The sequence below is a fragment of the Notolepis coatsorum genome, assembly GCF_963971535.1.
Source record: "Notolepis coatsorum genome assembly, chromosome: 6".
NCBI classification, from domain to species: Eukaryota; Metazoa; Chordata; class Actinopteri; order Aulopiformes; family Paralepididae; genus Notolepis; species Notolepis coatsorum.
In genome coordinates this window covers 27,912,116-27,932,131 of record NC_140170.1, presented here as the reverse complement: position 1 = coordinate 27,932,131, position 20,016 = coordinate 27,912,116, and the positions used below count along the sequence as shown (strand labels likewise).

The window sequence follows — 20,016 nt, the reverse complement described above, 5'->3', positions numbered from 1 at the left end:
GTCACCTCACCTGAGGATACAAGGGTTGTGGGTTCAAGTCCCAGGGTGAGCAAGTCCTCCTTCTGAACGCTGAACTGTTTTATCTCTTTACTTCTCTAAAACCACACATTGTCATTGGGACTCATTCACCAACGGATTTAAGACAAAAGTTAAGAACAAATGTTGTCGTAGCTCCACTTACGACCTTTTCGGGCCGATTTTGGGATTCTCAAACGGCCCCTTCTCGGGGATTCGCTCGTGGCTAAGAGCAGGATTTAGGAGCCATGAAGACCAGTCGTAAGTCGGACAGACTGGTGTGCGCCGTGTTCTTAAGGGCTTTATTTGGGAGGAATCATGGTGATTGTGTTCACGTCGATTCTACAGACATACTTGGAATTAAATAATCAGAATAATAGTAAATACGACAATATTTGTATGATAATTAAGTTTGGACCCCGTTGGGCGGCCGGGTAGTGCAGCGGACTAAGCGTGTGTCTACCACCACAGAGACAGTGGAATCGAATCCAGCTGTGGTGCTTCCGGGTTGGCCGACTGTCCATACTGACACAATTGGCAGTGTTAGAGGGTGGGAAACCCGGCGAGGGTGGGTCCTGGTCGTTGTAAACAGCGACTCCTACAGTTCGGTCGGGGCGCCTGCACAGCAAGGGAAGGATCTAAGAGAAGTAGTGTGACCTTCCACACGCTACACTCTCCCAGTGAGAGTCCGCGCTGCCAGGTGAAAAATAAGTGGTGGGCTGGCTACACATGTGTCGGAGGAAGCATGTGATAGTCTTCGCCCTCCCGGACCGACGGTAGGGGGTAGTGCGCGCAACGACCAGGAAGGGGATTGGGAATTGGCATAACGACTAACATTGGGATGGGAGAAAAATGGAAAAAAGGAGGAAAAATATCATTAAAAAAGAAAATAAAAAAGTTTGGACCCCGTCATTAAGTTTGGACCCCGTGATTAAGTTTGGACCCCGTCATTAAGTTTGGACCCCGTCATTAAGTTTGGACCCCGTCATTAAGTTTGGACCCCATCATTAAGTTTGGACCCTGTCATTAAGTTTGGACCCCATCATTAAGTTTGGACCCCGTCATTAAGTTTGGACCCCGTCATTAAGTTTGGACCCCGTGATTAAGTTTGGACCCCGTCATTAAGTTTGGACCCCGTCATTAAGTTTGGACCTCGTCATTAAGTTTGGACTCCGTCATTAAGTTTGGACCCCATCATTACGTTTGGACCCCATCATTGTGCTTGCGGCTATATTTTTGGGTAGGCGGGGTGGGGTAACTGTACATTGGATTATCGACTAAACCTTACTTTGTCCCAAGAAGAGGGTCTTGTGTATTATTGGGTTAGGACATTTACTGTACATTGGAGGGGGTTGGGTTAGGACATTTACAGGGGCCAGTTTCGAATTGCAGTCTCCCGTAGGTGCTCCTTGAGAGTGTTTTTGAAAGTGGGTAGTGATTCACATTCCTTTACAGCTTTGGGTAGGGTAATTTGCTAAACGTGTTTAGTCCCTTGTTTGAGCCGAATCTGGGTTTAACATGATTTGTGGAGCTCCCTCTGGTGTTGTGGTCATGGTATTCACTGACCTTTGGGAAGTATTTTGACATGTACATGGGTACCTTAGTGGTATAGTGTATCTTGTAGACCAGGCCCATTGCAAGTTGCTGTACTCTGTCGTCTACTCTAAGCCATCCTAGGTAGTCAAAGTGGGCAGGGGTGAGGTGGGTTCTAGGAGTAAGGTCAAGCTGACCAGTTTGTTTTGTGATGTTTGTAATTTTGTTTTTAGCGCCTTTTGAGGTGCTTTGGTACCATGAGGTGCAAGCATAGATCAAGCATAGCACCCTAAGTAGAATTGACAAACATTATTTATATAAACTCAGTTTTGATTTTTGTGAATGACTCTCCATAAGCTGAACACAGAGATGAACTCAACTGAACTCTGATGATGATGTCATCACTATATATACAGTATGACTGAAGTGATGTCATCATATACGCAGCAGTATACAGTATATACAGTATGACTGAAGTGATGTCATCATATATGCAGCAGTATACAGTATATACAGTATGACTGAAGTGATGTCATCATATACGCAGCAGTATACAGTACAGTATGACTGAAGAGATGTCATCATATATGCAGCAGTATACAGTATATACAGTATGACTGAAGTGATGTCATCATATATGCAGCAGTATACAGTATATACAGTATGACTGAAGTGATGTCATCATATATGCAGCAGTATAGAGTATATACAGTATGACTGAAGTGATGTCATCATATATGCAGCAGTATACAGTATATACAGTATGACTGAAGTGATGTCATCATATATGCAGCAGTATACAGTATATACAGTATGACTGAAGTGATGTCATCATATATGCAGCAGTATACAGTATATACAGTATGACTGAAGTGATGTCATCATATACGCAGCAGTATACAGTATATACAGTATGACTGAAGTGATGTCATGATATACGCAGCAGTATACAGTATGACTGAAGTGTCGCCAGCAATAGCAACACATCCCCTCGTACTCCGACCTACACAACAGACAACAGAAAGGTGACAGCGGTACAGTATATCTGGATTAAAGGTCTTCACCTTCCTTTAACCCTTTCACTGCCACACGACAGAAGGTTAACCCTTTACTATCACACAACCGACGGTCGCCACACAACCGGCTGTTGTGTGGCAGTGAAAGGGTTAACATTCTGTGAATTTTCACAGTGAACGGGTTAACCGTTTTGGTAGTGCGGCAGTGAAAGGGTTAAGCGTTCAAATCTGGTCGGCCAACTTACTTTTGAGGTTCCGTGAGTCCTGCTTCCTTCTACCTGTAAAGACAGGCCAAGCAGAGGAGAGGTCATATACTTTATATACTTAATAATTATTATTATATAAAGTCATTTAAATTATTCATAAGGTTCTGTTTTAACCTTTATTTACCAGGGTAGGTTCTGTTTACCACAGTCTGACACTGTTGACCACTAGGAGCTGCCCAGTACAACCACAGTCTGACACTGTTGACCACTAGGAGCTGCCCAGTACAACCACAGTCTGACACTGTTGACCACTAGGAGCTGCCCAGTACAACCAGTCTAACACTGTTGACCACTAGGAGCTGCCCAGTACAACCACAGTCTGACACTGTTGACCACTAGGAGCTGCCCAGTACAACCACCGTCTGACACTGTTGACCACTAGGAGCTGCCCAGTACAACCACCGTCTGACACTGTTGACCACTAGGAGCTGCCCAGTACAACCACAGTCTGACACTGTTGACCACTAGGAGCTGCCCAGTACAACCACCGTCTGACACTGTTGACCACTAGGAGCTGCCCAGTACAACCACAGTCTGACATTGTTGACCACTAGGAGCTGCCCAGTACAACCACTGTCTGACACTGGTGACCACTAGGAGCTGCCCAGTACAACCACCGTCTAACACTGTTGACCACTAGGAGCTGCCCAGTACAACCACAGTCTGACACTGTTGACCACTAGGAGCTGCCCAGTACAACTACAGTCTGACACTGTTGACCACTAGGAGCTGCCCGGTACAACCACAGTCTGACACTGTTGACCACTAGGAGCTGCCCAGTACAACCACAGTCTGACACTGTTGACCACTAGGAGCTGCCCAGTACAACCACAGTCTGACACTGTTGACCACTAGGAGCTGCCCAGTACAACCACAGTCTGACACTGTTGACCACTAGGAGCTGCCCAGTACAACCAGTCTGACACTGTTGACCACTAGGAGCTGCCCAGTACAACCACAGTCTGACACTGTTGACCACTAGGAGCTGCCCAGTACAACCACAGTCTGACACTGTTGACCAATAGGAGCTGCCCAGTACAACCACAGTCTGACACTGTTGACCGCTAGGAGCTGCCCAGTACAACCACAGTCTGACACTGTTGACCACTAGGAGCTGCCCAGTACAACCACAGTCTGACACTGTTGACCACTAGGAGCTGTCCAGTACAACCACAGTCTGACACTGTTATAAGATCCTCGTCTTTATTTACAAATCCCTCCATGCCCCCAGTACCTATCTGACCTCCTCCCCCCCTACACCTCCTCCATGCCCCCAGTACCTATCTGACCTCCTCCCCCCCTACACCTCCTCCATGCCCCCAGTACCTATCTGACCTCCTCCCCCCCTACACCTCCTCCATGCCCCCAGTACCTATCTGACCTCCTCCCCCCCTACACCTCCTCCATGCCCCCAGTACCTATCTGACCTCCTCCCCCCCTACACCTCCTCCATGCCCCCAGTACCTATCTGACCTCCCCCCCCCTACACCTCCTCCATGCCCCCAGTACCTATCTGACCTCCTCCCCCCCTACACCTCCTCCATGCCCCCAGTGCCTATCTGACCTCCTCCCCCCCTACACCTCCTCCATGCCCCCAGTGCCTCTCTGACCTCCTCCCCCCTACACCTCCTCCACGCCCCCAGTGCCTATCTGACCTCCTCCCCCCTACACCTCCTCCATGCCCCCAGTGCCTATCTGACCTCCTCCCCCCTACACCTCCTCCATGCCCCCAGTACCTATCTGACCTCCTCCCCCTACACCTCCTCCATGCCCCCCAGTACCTATCTGACCTCCTCCCCCTACACCCCCTCCATGCCCCCCAGTACCTATCTGACCTCCTCCCCCTACACCCCCTCCATGCCCCCAGTACCTATCTGACCTCCTCCCCCTACACCCCCTCCATGCCCCCAGTACCTATCTGACCTCCTCCCCCCCTACACCCCCTCCATGCCCCCAGTACCTATCTGACCTCCTCCCACACTACACCTCCTCCATGCCCCCCAGTACCTCTCTGACCTCCTCCCCCCTACACCTCCTCCATGCCCCCCAGTACCTCTCTGACCTCCTCCCCCCTACACCTCCTCCATGCCCCCCAGTACCTCTCTGACCTCCTCCCCCCTACACCTCCTCCATGCCCCCCAGTACCTCTCTGACCTCCTCCCCCCCTACACCTCCTCCTGGAGGCTGTGATCCTCAGACACAGATCTAGGCCGTATGGTGAAGGCTGAGAAGTGGCTAGAAAACGATTCCCGTTCCCACCTCGGCGAATTACACAATTTTCACTCTGGGTAAAAGTTCGATTGGTGTAGATTTAGGAACAAAAAGTTCTCCATTGACAAAATAGCACAGTTTGCGCAATCATTTTCGTCAAGTCGGGACTAGATCTTTCCTCGCGAACGGATATTTGGTCACCGCAGAGTTTTATCTGACGCAATTGGTGCGAGTTCGGTCACGTATCTTGCGCTAGACCAATAGCAGCTCTCCTTGTTGCCAAGTTACAGACAACAAGAGATTTGTGTAAACAGTAGTAATGGAAGCAACTGAAAGGCAGTATTGATTGATTGAATTGATTGATTGGAAACTTTATTAACAGATTGCAGAATGGGTACAGTACAGTACGGCTCAATACATACAATTGTTAAGGGGATGCAGACCAGAGAGAGACTTCCGTCTTGTTTACATCAGGGTCCCTCATCAGGGTCCCCTCATCGACGAGTACAGAAGACGACGAAGATGGAGAAGAAAAAACACCTTCTAAAGTTCGCAAAAAGGTTTCGAAACAATGTTATATGCATCTCACGTCCGTTCAGAAAGAAAGTGTACAAGATTTTACACAGACACGGTGGGATAGATATAGAAACTCCGTCGAGCGGTGGCTTAAGTTGCCAGGAGAGAATCGTATCATTGCAGATGCACACAAACATTGTTTAGAGATCGAGTTTGCCAATGTTCCCGGGGATGCTGGTTTTCACGCTACTTGCTAGAGGCGTTTTATTGACAAGAAGAAACGCTTGGATGCAGCTGCGAAACGGGCTCTGTGTTCTGCAGCTCAAGACGTGGAGGCAGAGCCAGAGCCAGAACTTACAAGTGAAACTAAAGTCCTCTGAAGAAACTTCGATCCAGGACAGGCTTACCAGCTTTTGTCGGACCTGTACTTCCAGTCTTGTGCATCATTTGCAAGAAAAGGGACAAATATGTGACTGTGAAGGGCAAACGCAAGAGGGACCATCTATCTATGGCTGAAACATTGTCTGCAGGTATGGAAAAAAAGCCTAGCTACACTAATGTGAAAAATACACTATTTGATGCTGTGCTGAGATACAGTTTAGCTGTGTTTTTATAGTTGACATAACTAGCATTCTAGTTTTCTTCAGACACTGTATGTTAAAGCATGTTAGCTTCTGTTAACCACCCCCCCCCCCCCCACACACACATATATACTGGGGGAGGGGTGCATGCCTGTGTCCTGTCTGTGTCCTTGTGTGTGTGGGGGGGGGGTGAAGCCACAGTCTCCACAAAGTCTGCAGAGATTTAACACAGATTGACATAGATAACATTTTCCTCACATTATCAAAATACAATCAAAGAAATTCTCAGTCCCAACACACACACACTCATGTCATTTTCCAATTTTATTTAAAGGCCTGTTGCTGAGAGCTGCCCAGGTGAAGCAAGACACCAGCCTGCTTTTGCATATCCAAGACAAAGACTGTGTGGCAATTGAGGTGCGATATCACACAACCTGTTACAGGGAGTACACCCGATCAGAGTATCGATCCTTGAGACCTCAATCAACTGCAACAGCTACTGGGACTTTGGGAGAAACGGAAGCAGAGTGAGTTATTATACCATGAGCTATTCTTAATTCCTGCATATTGCACATTTTAAAAGTAAAGCTTGACCACCTATTATGTTTGTCTGTATCATTGGCACATGCATTCATTAAGTGTGTGTGTGTGTGTGTGTGTGTGTGTGTGTGTGTGTGTGTGTGTGTGTGTGTGTGTGTGTGTGTGTGTGTGTGTGTGTGTGTGTGTGTGTGTGTGTGTGTGTGTGTGTGTGTGTGTGTGTGTGTGTGTGTGTGTGTGTGTGTGTGTGTGTGTGTGTGTGTGCGTGCGTGCGTGCGTGCGTGCGTGCGTGCGTGCGTGCGTGCGTGCGTGTGTGTGTGTGTGTGTGTGTGTGTGTGTGTGTGTGTGTGTGTGTGTGTGTGTGTGTGTGTGTTTGTTTGTGTGTATCAGTATCAGAAACGAGCCAAATCTTGATGTCAGCTACAAAATCTTCTGTGAGAAGATCATCCGACAAAGGATAATTGTCAACCAAGAAGTGCTGAAAATGAACCACCTGAGAAAGCTGTTTTGTAATCCAGTGAAGAAACATGAAGATATTGATGCTTCAAGCTACAGGTAATTGAAATGGCTTGTTTATTTAGCAACTTTGGGGGGGGGGGGGGAGTATATGCTCAAAAACTTTGTTTTACATTATTTCTTTCACAAAGATGTGATGGTGGTATAACAAAATTGAGTGAATGTCTTTATTTACACCCATCTTTTATTTTATTAGTACATTGCAGACGGGACAAATTGAAGAGGTTGAGCCGTGATTTCCCCCAGCTGGTGTTTCACTCCCCCAGCAAGCGCAACATTTGTGAACTGGTTTTTGTTGAGACACTGTCAGCTGATAAGCTGATCGATGAGCGACCTCAGCCAGAAACATCTGAGTCAACTGAGGTAAGCCAGTCTGAAAGCCAAGTTGACAGTGACGTCGAAACCACGCAAAGATCTGCTCCACAAACCACACGTCACGGAAGGACACTTTACAATGCAGCATTGATTTTAAGGATGCTTACCAGAGACTCCCCTGGCATGAAATGCCCATGGCCACCCACTTCAGATGATCTAAATCTTACTGAAGCTAAGTCTGTAGTACCTCTTGAACTGTATAATCTTATTGCCTGGATTATATGTGCAACAGATGAGCCAGCAATGGGCCATTATGTTGACATCCAACATGACTTAAACCTTAAAGTGCTTTCAATTTGTCAGGACCCAGTGTATCTTGCATCTAGGGGGCGGAGACAAACTCCCAAGGCATTGTGTCTTGGTTTAACTGTACGCCATTTGACTGGGTCGTCACAAGCTGTGTCTCCTCTGAGTAGATTAGGACACTGTGCCTCATGGGATACAGTTGTCAGTCTAGACACACGCCTTGCTGAGTTGCAACTCATGGAGGGAATGAGACAAAATACCCAAGGGTTTTGCAAAGAAGGTTCCTACAACGTTGGTGTGGGATAACATTGATTTTGGGGAGGAGACCTTGTCAGGTCGTGGAAGCACACACCACACCAATGGCATAATGGTTCAAAGTTCTATTGCTGCATCCGTGACCGCAACAGCCAGACAGCCACTACAGAAAGGAGTTTCTTCCTTCAAAGCCCCCCCTAGCATCCCCGTAGAACAGTACCAACAGTCTAAAAGGGCCACAGAACTTAATTCATCATGACTACCTATTTTACTATTTACTATATTTTATTGTGATAAAAAAAATGAAACTTGTGTATGTATGTGACGAATAAACCTCTTGAATCTATTTTTGTACCTGCATTCTATTTTGTCTTTAAATGGAAAATAAAAAGATCAATGAGTAACTTATTGATTTGTAAATTGTTTGACATTATTCCATTATTCCAAATTAATTATTAATACATTTGTCATTACTATCCACTGAACTGTTTTGTGTACGACCTCAATCTTTAGAACATTTTACCAACATCTTTAATATTGCAGGTTGGGAATCACAAAGTAAAGTGTTTTTGATACAAATGTGCTGCATGCATCACGGATTGTGTGTTTATGGAGGTTTATTGAATAATTGTAATAATAATAATAATAATAATTTTGCGAGCGTTAGAATGTGTTTGTTGTCCATTTGCGTCGAGATGTACTCCGTGAATGACACGATAACATCACGCAGCTGTTTACACAACCAGCGGCTCTTTAGCCAATCAGCTGCGGCTCCCTACTGTGACACTGAAATGAAAACATATTTCATTAACTAAGATATTTAGTCAACAAAAGGCTTACCTGTATGCCTGATATGTGGTGCGAAATTTGCGAACAACGAAAAATGTACTTTTTATTTTATAGATTTTCCACAAATAAGGGAAGGACTCTAATAGAGCTGCATAGTTCAGGGTTTTATTTCAAAGTCGGTCTACAGACACCAGTGTTTTGTCTCCTCTTCTGTGTTTTGTTTAAAAATAGGTCTACACAGCCAGTATTTTTTCTCCTCTTCATAAGAGTTTGAGGTTTTCCTTTGTTATAACAGGTAAAAACAGCAATAAAAAGTCAACATTTTTCTTTTTGTTGCTTTATAATCCCATTAATGCAACAAACTGTGTGCTATAAGTATAAAGTATAATAAATCGCAAATTACTTTGGGTATGCAATTGTCAGGCGTTTTATGCTAAATGTGGGGTATGCTTGGGGATATATAAAACGTCATACACTGTGTTATCTTCATTTTAAGGGTAAATAGGTTGTGCGGCTCCCTGAGCATTTTATTTTGTGGGAGGGGGGATAAAGTGGCTCTTTTGATAGTAAAGGTTGCTGACCCCTGGTCTAGCGCAAGATACGTGACCGAACTCGCACCAATTGCGTCAGATAAAACTCTGCAGTGACCAAATATCCGTTTGCGAGGAAAGATCTAGTCCAGACTTTATGAAAATGATTGCGCAAACTGTGCTATTTTGTCAATGGAGAACTTTTTGTTCCTAAATCTACACCAATCGAACTTTCACCCAGAGTGAAAATTGTGTAATTCGCCGAGGTGGGAACGGGATGAAACGATACAGCCTTCACTTTACGGCCTAATCTACTCTCCATCCCCCACACACTTGAAAAGGTACTATAGAAATCCAAGCTATTATTATTATTATTATTATTATTATTATTATTATTATTATTATTATTATTATTATTATTATTATTATTATTATTATTATTATTATTATTATTATTATTATTATTATTATTATGTGTGGGTGGAGTTAGATTTTTAAATATAGAACACATACCTAAAATAAGAGTAAATGTAAATGTGCTGTATCTGTGCTGAATGTTTTGATGTACTTTGTAGGAACTCTGCCGAGGAGTTGAGGGCTTGTTGGACAGGTGTGGTTGTGATGATGTCACTCATATTGATTTAGTAGCACAGTGACATCACTAAATGTATGAAACATTGACCCATTATCAGTGGTGAGGGGAATGTTGACAAATTCACCTCGAGTAACGTTACTGCAGAGAAATGTCACTTGAGTAAAAGTACTGGTAACATAATGTTAACGTATTGCTTACATAATGTCAACGTATTGATACATAATGTTAACGTATTGATACATTTCATATATGGACATATTAAGATACAATTGAACCATGAAATAGAACCCCTTCAGTGAAATATCTCTATATATAATGTGTGGCACAAAGCAACATGTTAACCCTTTCACTGCCACACGACAGAAGGTTAACCCTTTACTATCACACAACCGACGGTGATGCTCCATCATTAGCATCATTAGCTCCGCATCCGCAGGGATCAATAAAGGAATATCTTATCTTATCTTAACCTTCTGTATTGTCACAGCGAAAGGGTTAACCGGCTGACGTGTGGCAGTGAAAGGGTTAAAGGAGTGACTCCAGGGTGATTGTCGGCGTTCACAACCTATTAGCAGGGTGGAGTGCATGTCACATTCTTTCAGCGTGACACAGAGGGTCCAATCGACATGTTTCTCCGTTTGGAGCCGCAAACTTGTCAATGTTTTTGTCTTGGAACCAGTGGTGTAAAGTCACTAAGGGGTGAATTCACAAAGGGACTGCGCGGCTTTTTCTGACGCTATGCCGGCGAAATATAGCTCTGAAACACAGTTTGCTATTCACATAGGAGGCGCTATGGGTGAAATGAGGTGGTAACTGCGTTCCATCAGCATTGAGTCCGGTGCTATTTGCGCGTATTTAATAATAATAATAATAATATGAGCTGAACATGTTCCCCTTTCTATGCAAATGAGCCTCGTCCAAAAACACTCCCAATTCACAATGCAAATTGCACCGCGCAGTTAAAGCGACGCAGATCTGGTGGTAACTAAGCGACGTGGAAACATTTGGGTGATTTTGCGCGAGCTCCCACGCGTGCGCTCGTGTGCGGATCGACGCGAGATTCCCAATGCACTTCCATCAACGAAAACATTGGGAAAAGGTCGGGCACGACGTGGAAAAACCTTGTCGATTTTGCGCAAGCTCCCACGCGCGTGCCGGTATTCCGATCCGCATTGTCCCATGTGATTATGCCCCCCGCTGCGATATTAATTGAGGGGCGGATTTGCGGTGATTCTGCACCATGCATGGTCTGCACAAAATAATTTATAATTTATTTGTCCATGTTCTTCAGCAGTAGGCTATTATGAGCAAACTAAATTCATTAGATTGGAAAAAAATTTAAGATTTATTTTTTAGCATTTATTGCTTTTCATGGTCAGACATGACCGACAGAGAGGATGAACCGGAGAAGACATGTGACAAATGTCACCGGGAGCGGGAAGCGAACCCGGGACGGCCGCGTAGGTGGCGTGAACACTTAAGGTAACTAACTTGCGTTCAGCGTTTCGTTCAGCGTTTCTCTGATTGGCCACGACGCCCACGTGACCGCGTGCTAGCACGCCCCCTTATCCACGCCTGCCGCTCTGTGTTGCAGCGCGCGGCAGAGGTCCCTGTGTGTTCTCGCCTTCCTCAATTTATACGCATGGAAGTATTGACTACGCCGTAACGAATCATTAAAAAAATATACCGTTAACTGGAATATGTTGTGCCTTTACACATAATGTTGGATTATGTAATTGGTTTGTCATGACAAACAATTAAAAAAATCGCGATTTACCCGGTGGCTACAACAACACACAGTGACTACATGCAGTCACTGTGTGTTGTTGTAGCCACCGGGTAAATCACCAATTACATAATCCAACATATGTGTAAAGGCACAACATATTCCAGTTAACGGTATATTTATTTTAATGATTCGTTACGGCAGGCGGCGATAAGGGGGCGTGCTAGCGTGCGGTCAAGTGGGCGTCGTGGCCAATCAGAGAAACGCTGAACGCAAGTTAGTTACCTTAAGTCAGTGCTTCTCAAACTTTTTCTGTCAGGCCCCCCTTTGGCGGACCAAAATATTTTGGGCCCCCCCCCCCTCGCCCCAACAAAATAGTCATGAAATGGGCCATGTTTAAATTTATTGAAATAACACCAATATCGTGACCTTTCAAATTGGCCCTATATTTTGTTTTCAGAGCTGTCATGGATGAAAAGCCAGCTTCACACAGATACTGTATGTGGTGCTGAATGGTATCAACACCTTAACTGCTGCATCATGAGATACTTGGTGGACCATGAGATGAGATACTTGGTACTCAGCACCACACTCTGAAACTAGCTCTCTAGGTGGTATCAGATGAGATTTCAAAGAGTTCTTCCAAGAGTTTGGATGGAGATGTGTCAGGAAGCTTTGTCTCAATGTTGTCTGTAAAGGTTTTTTTTATCCAGAGTAACTTGGTGATCCTTTTCTGTGTTTTATTAAATAATGATTTTCAGATTTTGAGAAATGGTATTTTCATGGAGAACAGTGCAGCTGCAACAGATAGCACTTTAGTGATCATTTTCTGTAATCAAAAAAAAATAATCTCAAGGCCCCCCCTGTCATGCCTCTGCGCCCCCCCCTGGGGGGCGCGCCCCCCACTTTGAGACACACTGCCTTAAGTGTTCACGCGCGTAGGTGTGCGATGCACTAAAGTGGTGGGCCACGAGGGCACCCCTAGATTGGACATTTTGATTCATTATTTCAAGCGGAGAATTGAGAAATTCGGCAATACTGATATATGAAATTAAATGTACATTGCATAATACCTTTTTTTTCTCGTTTTAAAATACTTCTAAATCAGCTAAAACAGTGACAGGTAGTCACACAATGGTCTGAAATCATACGTTTAAACATACCAAGGGAAGGGAGAACCTCCAATTTCAGAGAGTTGAAGGACATTCCATGAGTTAGAGGCATCAAAGGAAAAAGCTGACTTCCCTAGATCAGAACAAACTATTTTTTTTAACTAGTGTTTTTTATTTTCCCTTTTTTAACATAAAACTAGACAAACAATACAGTAACAGTACAAATCAATGATAAATCACAGGACAATGACAGAAATAATAATAACAATAATGACAGTCCAGTAATTAAATCAAAATAAATGTAGATTAAAAGACATAAAAATTATAAATACAATACAATACAATACATGTGCTCTTGCTCGCTCTACCTCGCTCTTTCCTTCCCCTTCCCTCCCCCTCCACCCCCCCCCCCCCCCCCCCCTCAGGACCCCCTCTTGGACGACACATCCACTATTCCATTTAAAATCCGAAATTACAAGTTCATATGCTTCCCTTTATCTTCTCCACCACAGCTAACCAGATTGCTATGCTGGCTTCATTAACACCTAAAATTCATGCAGTAGATATCTCTAGATATCTCCAGTTGTCCTGCCCACCCCCACACCTCTCAGCCCTTCAACTCGAGCAAACCCCCTCCATGGGTGAGCCCAAAGGTACTCAAAGCCTGTGCCTCTCAGCCAGAGGCGTATTTAGACCACTATCACTAGGGCACGTGCCCTAGTGATGATCATCTGTGCCCCAGTGATGAAATTTTTTTTTTTTTTTTTTTTTTTTTTTTTTAACAAATGTTTTTTATTTTCCCTTTTTTAACATGATCAAATGATCATTTAACATGATCAAATAATTATTATAATATTTTTTACTTCGCTTTGAAATATTATAGTGAAATATTTTGCACTGCATTTATCTTGTTGAAATCCTCCAACAGGCTCTTTTTTGTAAGTTGACTGGTTTGCACACCAATAATACAGTGCAATAATAGAATAGTAGAATAGATAGTAAAATTATGCAATAGAATGGCCAGAGTAAAATAGTGCTACAGTACAATCAACAGCGGGGTGTATTAGAAGGCTATGGTGAAGAGGTACGTTTTTAGCTTATTTCTGAAAATATTAAGAGATCTAGCTTCCCTAATGTCCATAGGTAGTGTGTTCCATAACTTTGGTGCATAGTTAGCAAAGGCTGCATCCCTGATTTTCTTTAGACTGTGGCTTGGAACCTTCAATAGACCAGTAGTAGATGATCACTTACTTGTAACTTCGGGTTTGATCCAAGGAGTAAGTTGCCCCATATTGCTCTGTAACATTTCTCTTTTTGTTATAGGACCGACTAGTAGGATTTCAGTTTTGCCCTCATTTAATTTTAGGAAGTTGTTCGTCATCCATTTGTTTATTGCTAAGAGACAGGCGGAAATGGAGTTTATAGCTGTGTGATCATTTGGTTCAGCGGAGATGTACAATTGTGTGTCATCTGCGTAACTATGGAAACATACATTGTGCTTTCTAATGATGTCTCCTCAATGTTCAATGTTCAATGCAATGTTCAATGCAAGTAAAGCACTTTAAACTTTAAGTATGACTAAATGCTTTATTGACTATATATATAGTAACTGTTCCAAAATGCATAGATTTCTATGTATTTTAGGGGTTTGGGTGGCTAGCTCTTTTTAATTAATATAAATGTCAGATTGTTTTATTTATTTCATAGATTTCTATGCATTTCAGGAGTTTGGGGGGCTGGCTCCCCAAAATAATTAAATAACATAACCCTAACCTAACCATAAAACCGAAATAAAGTTAAAAAAAAATAGTTACAAAATCCACCCATTTTCGCCCACAAACCGGCCAAAACCGGCCAAATTTTTTCCGCGTAGTTGTTGGTGCCCTTCTGTGCCCTACTGAAGTGCTGGGTCTAGATACGCCCCTGCTCTCAGCTGTGTGATGTGCTCCAGTTCATATTCAATATGAGCCTGAGGCTGCAGAGAGTCCCGACACTGTGGAACACCTCCTGTGTGGTCCCTGTCCCTAATTGCCCGCGTCCCAGCACGTCCAAGGACTACAGGCCGGTGGCTCTAACCTCTCACATAATGAAGACCATGGAGAGGTTAGTCCTGGAGCAACTCCACCCGGTGACCAAACCCCACCTAGACCCACTCCAGTTCGCCTACCAGCCCCGACTGGGGGTAGAGGATGCGGTCATCTACCTGCTGAACCGAGCCTACACTCACCTAGACAAGCCGGGGAGCACTGTGAGAGTCATGTTCTTTGACTTCTCCAGTGCTTTTGATAAGGCCTGCGCTACTGGGTGAGAAGCAGTGGTGCAGTCGTAATATGGTGTTATGGGAGATTAATAATATAATAATGAGCAATAACTTGTTCTGAGTCCAAAGTTGAAATAAGGAAATAGAAAATAGATTTAATTCCTCACATAGATCAATTGATAAGGAATGCACAGTTGAAGATCAGACCATGTAAACAAATGTCCGATCACCAAGTGAGGACGATCTCTCGTTCGGCAAGACCGTTAATACAAAATTAATATATACATATGACGTGGAAGGAACTGGAACATCACCCTGAGGATTGGCTGAAATGACTATTATGGCTGCTTTACAAGGAAAACAGAGCGGATCCCATAACAATGTCACTTATGGCCTTATAGCAAGGATCAACATAGATCATAACCATATTGTTTTGACTGGCTAATGTGTGCTTCTCTTAAAGAGAAACGCACACACTACGTTGATATCTGATGACAGCGCCCTCTCATACAATACCACAATGGTATGATAATATATTTCCACGACAATGGGAACAGAACATGCGCACAGAACAGATTTTTTTTTTCTTGAAATAGAGAAGCTGAAAAAGGTAGCAGGATGTAGCCTTCAATATATAAAGAAATTATATTGTCAACAGATATGGTTGAAAAACAAACAATGTTTTAAATGTAATAGTAGTTACAATTTCTTTAATTAAATCAACTTAAACTAGAAAAGTAAATACAAACTAAATTAACAATGTAAGTTACATTGTTAATTTAGTTTGTATTTACTTTTAGTTTAAGTTAATTCAATTAAAGAAATTGTTTTACACACAAACACAAAAGCAAACTTAAAATAATCAGACAACTTGTGTTTACTTGACTCCTAGTGCACAGCAAGGGGGGTTTGGTGATGAACCTTGTGGTGCGCTCACACCCACTTGCGCGCACAGTTATACACACACACACACACATGCACACACACACACACAAACGCATATACGCGAGTGCAATCTTTCTATCATACACGCTCTTCTTTCTCTCTATTTGAGTGAATGTGCGCGCGCGAGAGCAATTGGAAAGCTGGCGCGCAGCACGGCAGACGCTTGATTCATAAGCAGACCCCCATCACGAATTCCGAGCCACATTAGTATTCATCTCCACTGCCGTTGTTACACCGTCACACAGAATGAAGGGGGAGATGCATTCAGATAGCCAACACCCAGACACCTAGTCTACCTGCGCTTTTTGTTATGTAAAACGGTGGCCGCCGGCCGGGTACTTAGTCACAATGAATGGATGTGTGCGCGACTGCGCGTACACGCGAGTACACACCTGTGCGCGATCGCGCGTACTTAGTTCTGCCTCAGTGATCTAATAACACGGCGTGTAACCGCGTGTGTGCACGACTGCACCCCTGGTGAGAAGTTGGAGGCGATGCAAGTAGAGGCCCCCCTGGTGTCCTGGTTGTGGACTATCTGACGGGAAGACCACAGTACGTGCGCCTACGGAGCTGTGTGTCAGACAGACTGGTCAGCAACACGGGGCCCCGCAGGGGACAGTCCTCTCTCCCTTCCTCTTCACTGTCTACACCAACGACTTCCACTATCGGTCAGAGTCCTGCCACCTTCAGAAGTTTTCTGATGACTCTGCGATAGTGGGATGTATAAAGGACGGTGACGAGAGGGAATACCGGGAACTGGCAGTGGACTTTGTCACATGGTGCGATAAAAACCACCTGCAGCTAAATGTGGCGAAGACCAAGGAACTGGTTGTGGAGCTGGGGAGGAGGAGGAGTGCACCTGTGACCCCCGTTTCCATCAGGGGAGTTGATGTGGACATGGTTGAGGTGTACAAATACCTCGTGTGCACATCGACAACAAACTGAACGGGTCAAAACATGCAGAAGCATGCAGAAGCGGTGGTGGCGGGCGCCTGTGACCTGCTGGGGCAGCGGACTGAGAGCAGTGGACACAACCAGGCTGGATAAGCTGGTCAGGAAGGCCAGCAGCGTGGTTGGGGTGGAGCTGGACTCTCTAGCGAGGGTGGCGGAGAGGAGGAGCCTCGCTAAGCTCCAGGCCATCAGGGAAAACCCCACCCACCCACTATACACAGACTTGGCTGACAGGAGGAGCATGTTCAGTGCTAGGCTCACACTACCCAAATGCAGCACTGAACGGCACAGGAAGTCCTTCATTCCAACAGCCATCAGACTATATAATGCATCACTGTGCCTCACTGCATCACTGAGCACAGAGCGGCAGCTCAATAGTGGCAGGAGGCCGCAACTAGCGGCCTCCAGGCTCCAAAACAGGGAGCAGCGACGGCTGCCAGACATTGATCTAGGACTTATAGGAACCCAAGGAGGACAATACACTACCTGAAGCATACTGCACCTTGTGACACTGTGAATACTGGAATATATATTTCATTTAGTTAGATTAAATTATAATTATATTGACCAAATTGCTTACACTGCTTCCCCCATGCTCAGTATATTCTTAGTTTCTTACTGTATTTATTTCTGTATATTTTATTTCATTTCATTTTATTCTATTTTACTCTACTCTTATCCTAGGCAACTATATGTTGTACCACTGTATTGCACATCGTTGCGGGCAAGACCACCCGCATTTCATTGTATACTTGTATGCCGTGACAAATAAAAAACTCTTGACTCTCTCTCTCTTGACTTGATTTGATTTGATTTGTGTTATTATTCTAATTTGTGACCTGTCCTGTCTAAATGTTTAAATGTTGAGCGATTTGCAGTGTCAAATTTCCCACGGGATAATAAAAAAGTATTTCTATTTCTATTCTATTTCTAATAAATCTAAGAGCTGAGCGATATGCAGAATCCAGAGGTTTAAGAGTTGATGCCGCAGCATGCCTATAAATTACATCACCATAATCCAAAACTGATAAGAAGACTGATTCAACTATTCTTTTTCTACTAAATAGAGGAAAATTGGATCTGTTTCTGTACAGGAAACCAATTTTCTGTCACAGTTTAGAGGCAAGATTGTCCACATGGAACTTAAATGTAAATTTCTCGTCAAGCCACAGGCCAAGATATTTATACTCAGTGACTCTCTCTATACAAGAGCCACTGACAGTAGATATCCGCACACCATCAAAGTTAATATTCCTGGCTCTTGAAAACAACATACATTTAATCTTACTAGCATTAAGAACCAATTTAAGACTAGTAAGGGCATCCTGTAGACTAGAGCATAAAAGGAAAGTTGCAATTTCTCAATGGCCACCTGTACAGAGTCTGCAATACAGTACACAATTGTGTCATCAGCATACAAATGGGCATGACATCCGTACAAAGAAAGAAACAATATCATTAATGTAAATTGTAAAAAGGATCCAAACTGAACCTTGTGGAACACCTTTAGTTATGGACAAAAATTCAGATTGGGCTTGACCTAACTTCACACACTGCCGCCTAGGAGATAGATAATCCTGAAACCAGACACAGGCATTACTTACTTACTTACTTACTTACTTACTTACTTACTTACTTACTTACTTACTTACTTACTTACTTACTTACTTACTTACTTACTTACTTACTTACTTACTTACTTACTTACTTACTTACTTACTTACTTACTTACTTACTTACTTACTTACTTACTTACTTACTTACTTACTTACTTACTTACTTACTTACTTACTTACTTACTAAGTAGTTGAAAGAGACTCTTAATAGCTACACAGTAACAGACTATAGACAAAACACAGAGGAATTTGATAACTCACCAATGCGTACACTAAACATGATGTCCTCTGGTCTGCTGCCGCGGTGATGTGTGGAGGACTGCGTGTGAGGAGGACTGTGATATGTGAAGACTGCACGACTTCCTGCCGGACCACCTCATCCGGTCGGTCCTGTTTATCTACCTGCTCTCCACACCTCCTGATAAGAGGACTACATAACACAGCATCCACATAACAGCTGTTTCTCTGTTCAGTAATGAAAGATAACGTTTGTATTAGGGCTGTCAGTTAATTAGATTAATTAATTACACAGCAAATTATCGCGTTATGAAAATTAACAAAAAATGTATTACAAAAAAAAATTGTTTATCTCATTCATTCCATAAGAACGTAGAATACACATTTACAAAAAAAAAATATATGGTCCATTTGCATGTTCTTGGTATCTGATTCTAGGGACATCTATGGATCTCAGGGAATGTATTCCCAGGGTCAGAAATACTGTGTCTGCTAGGCTTGAGTAAATTGTAATGAACCAAATGAGAATATCAATAAAAAAAATTGTATCTTTGACTGTGAATAACACCATGCTCAAATTGACCAGACCTGAAAAAATCTAAGCAAATTAATCAATGGAAGATGATTAAACAGAAGGTTTTGTAGATACAGTACTATGAGGGCCGACGTTCCACTCTACTGGTTAAAGTTGCTTACTCGTGAGTAGTACGTTCGTTGATAAAGAAAAATAATGTCCACAGCCACTCCAGTGTAAAACAAAGATATCCAAATGGTTTATTTCTCTTCCACAGCGAAGTCTTTCTTTACAGAAGTGATCCTAAATCTATTTACCTAAATATTCACGTCACTACTACAAGGTAAGAAAACTATTTTCCCAGTCTCCAAAATCACCGCAGACTCGACACATGCAAATTCCTCCACACTGGAAAGCCAAAAATCGATGTTGTTTATAGTCTATCTGTTCAGTAGCGCTCAGCACGGTTTCAAGATGCACACTGACCTGGCTGAGAGAATTGCTGATTATATAGATACACAAATGAGAAGGTTTGGTCATGACATCACCACAAATGTTTTAGAATCTTCGATGTTCTAGAATGTTCGGCTATGGCATCATCACAAATGTTCTAGCATGTTCGACCATGACATCATACTGTGACATCACAAATGTTCTAGAATGTTCTATTATGA

The 20,016-nt window shown here is 43.5% G+C and overlaps 1 protein-coding gene across 1 annotated transcript in view; it reads right to left on the bottom strand.

Annotated features, from left to right (window-relative positions):
• The window catches only part of LOC311229415 (protein FAM3C-like), a 41,216-nt gene extending 22,315 nt beyond the window's left edge, over positions 1-18,901 (bottom strand). Inside the window, exons 1-2 of the mRNA XM_084315499.1 lie at positions 18,853-18,901; positions 2,810-2,842 (exon numbers count right to left, since the gene is read on the bottom strand). Coding sequence (XP_084171625.1) covers positions 2,810-2,842; positions 18,853-18,871 — 52 coding nt within the window. The 5' untranslated portion in view covers positions 18,872-18,901. The remainder of the gene's footprint in view (positions 1-2,809; positions 2,843-18,852) is intronic.
• Positions 18,902-20,016: the final 1,115 nt, after the last annotated feature.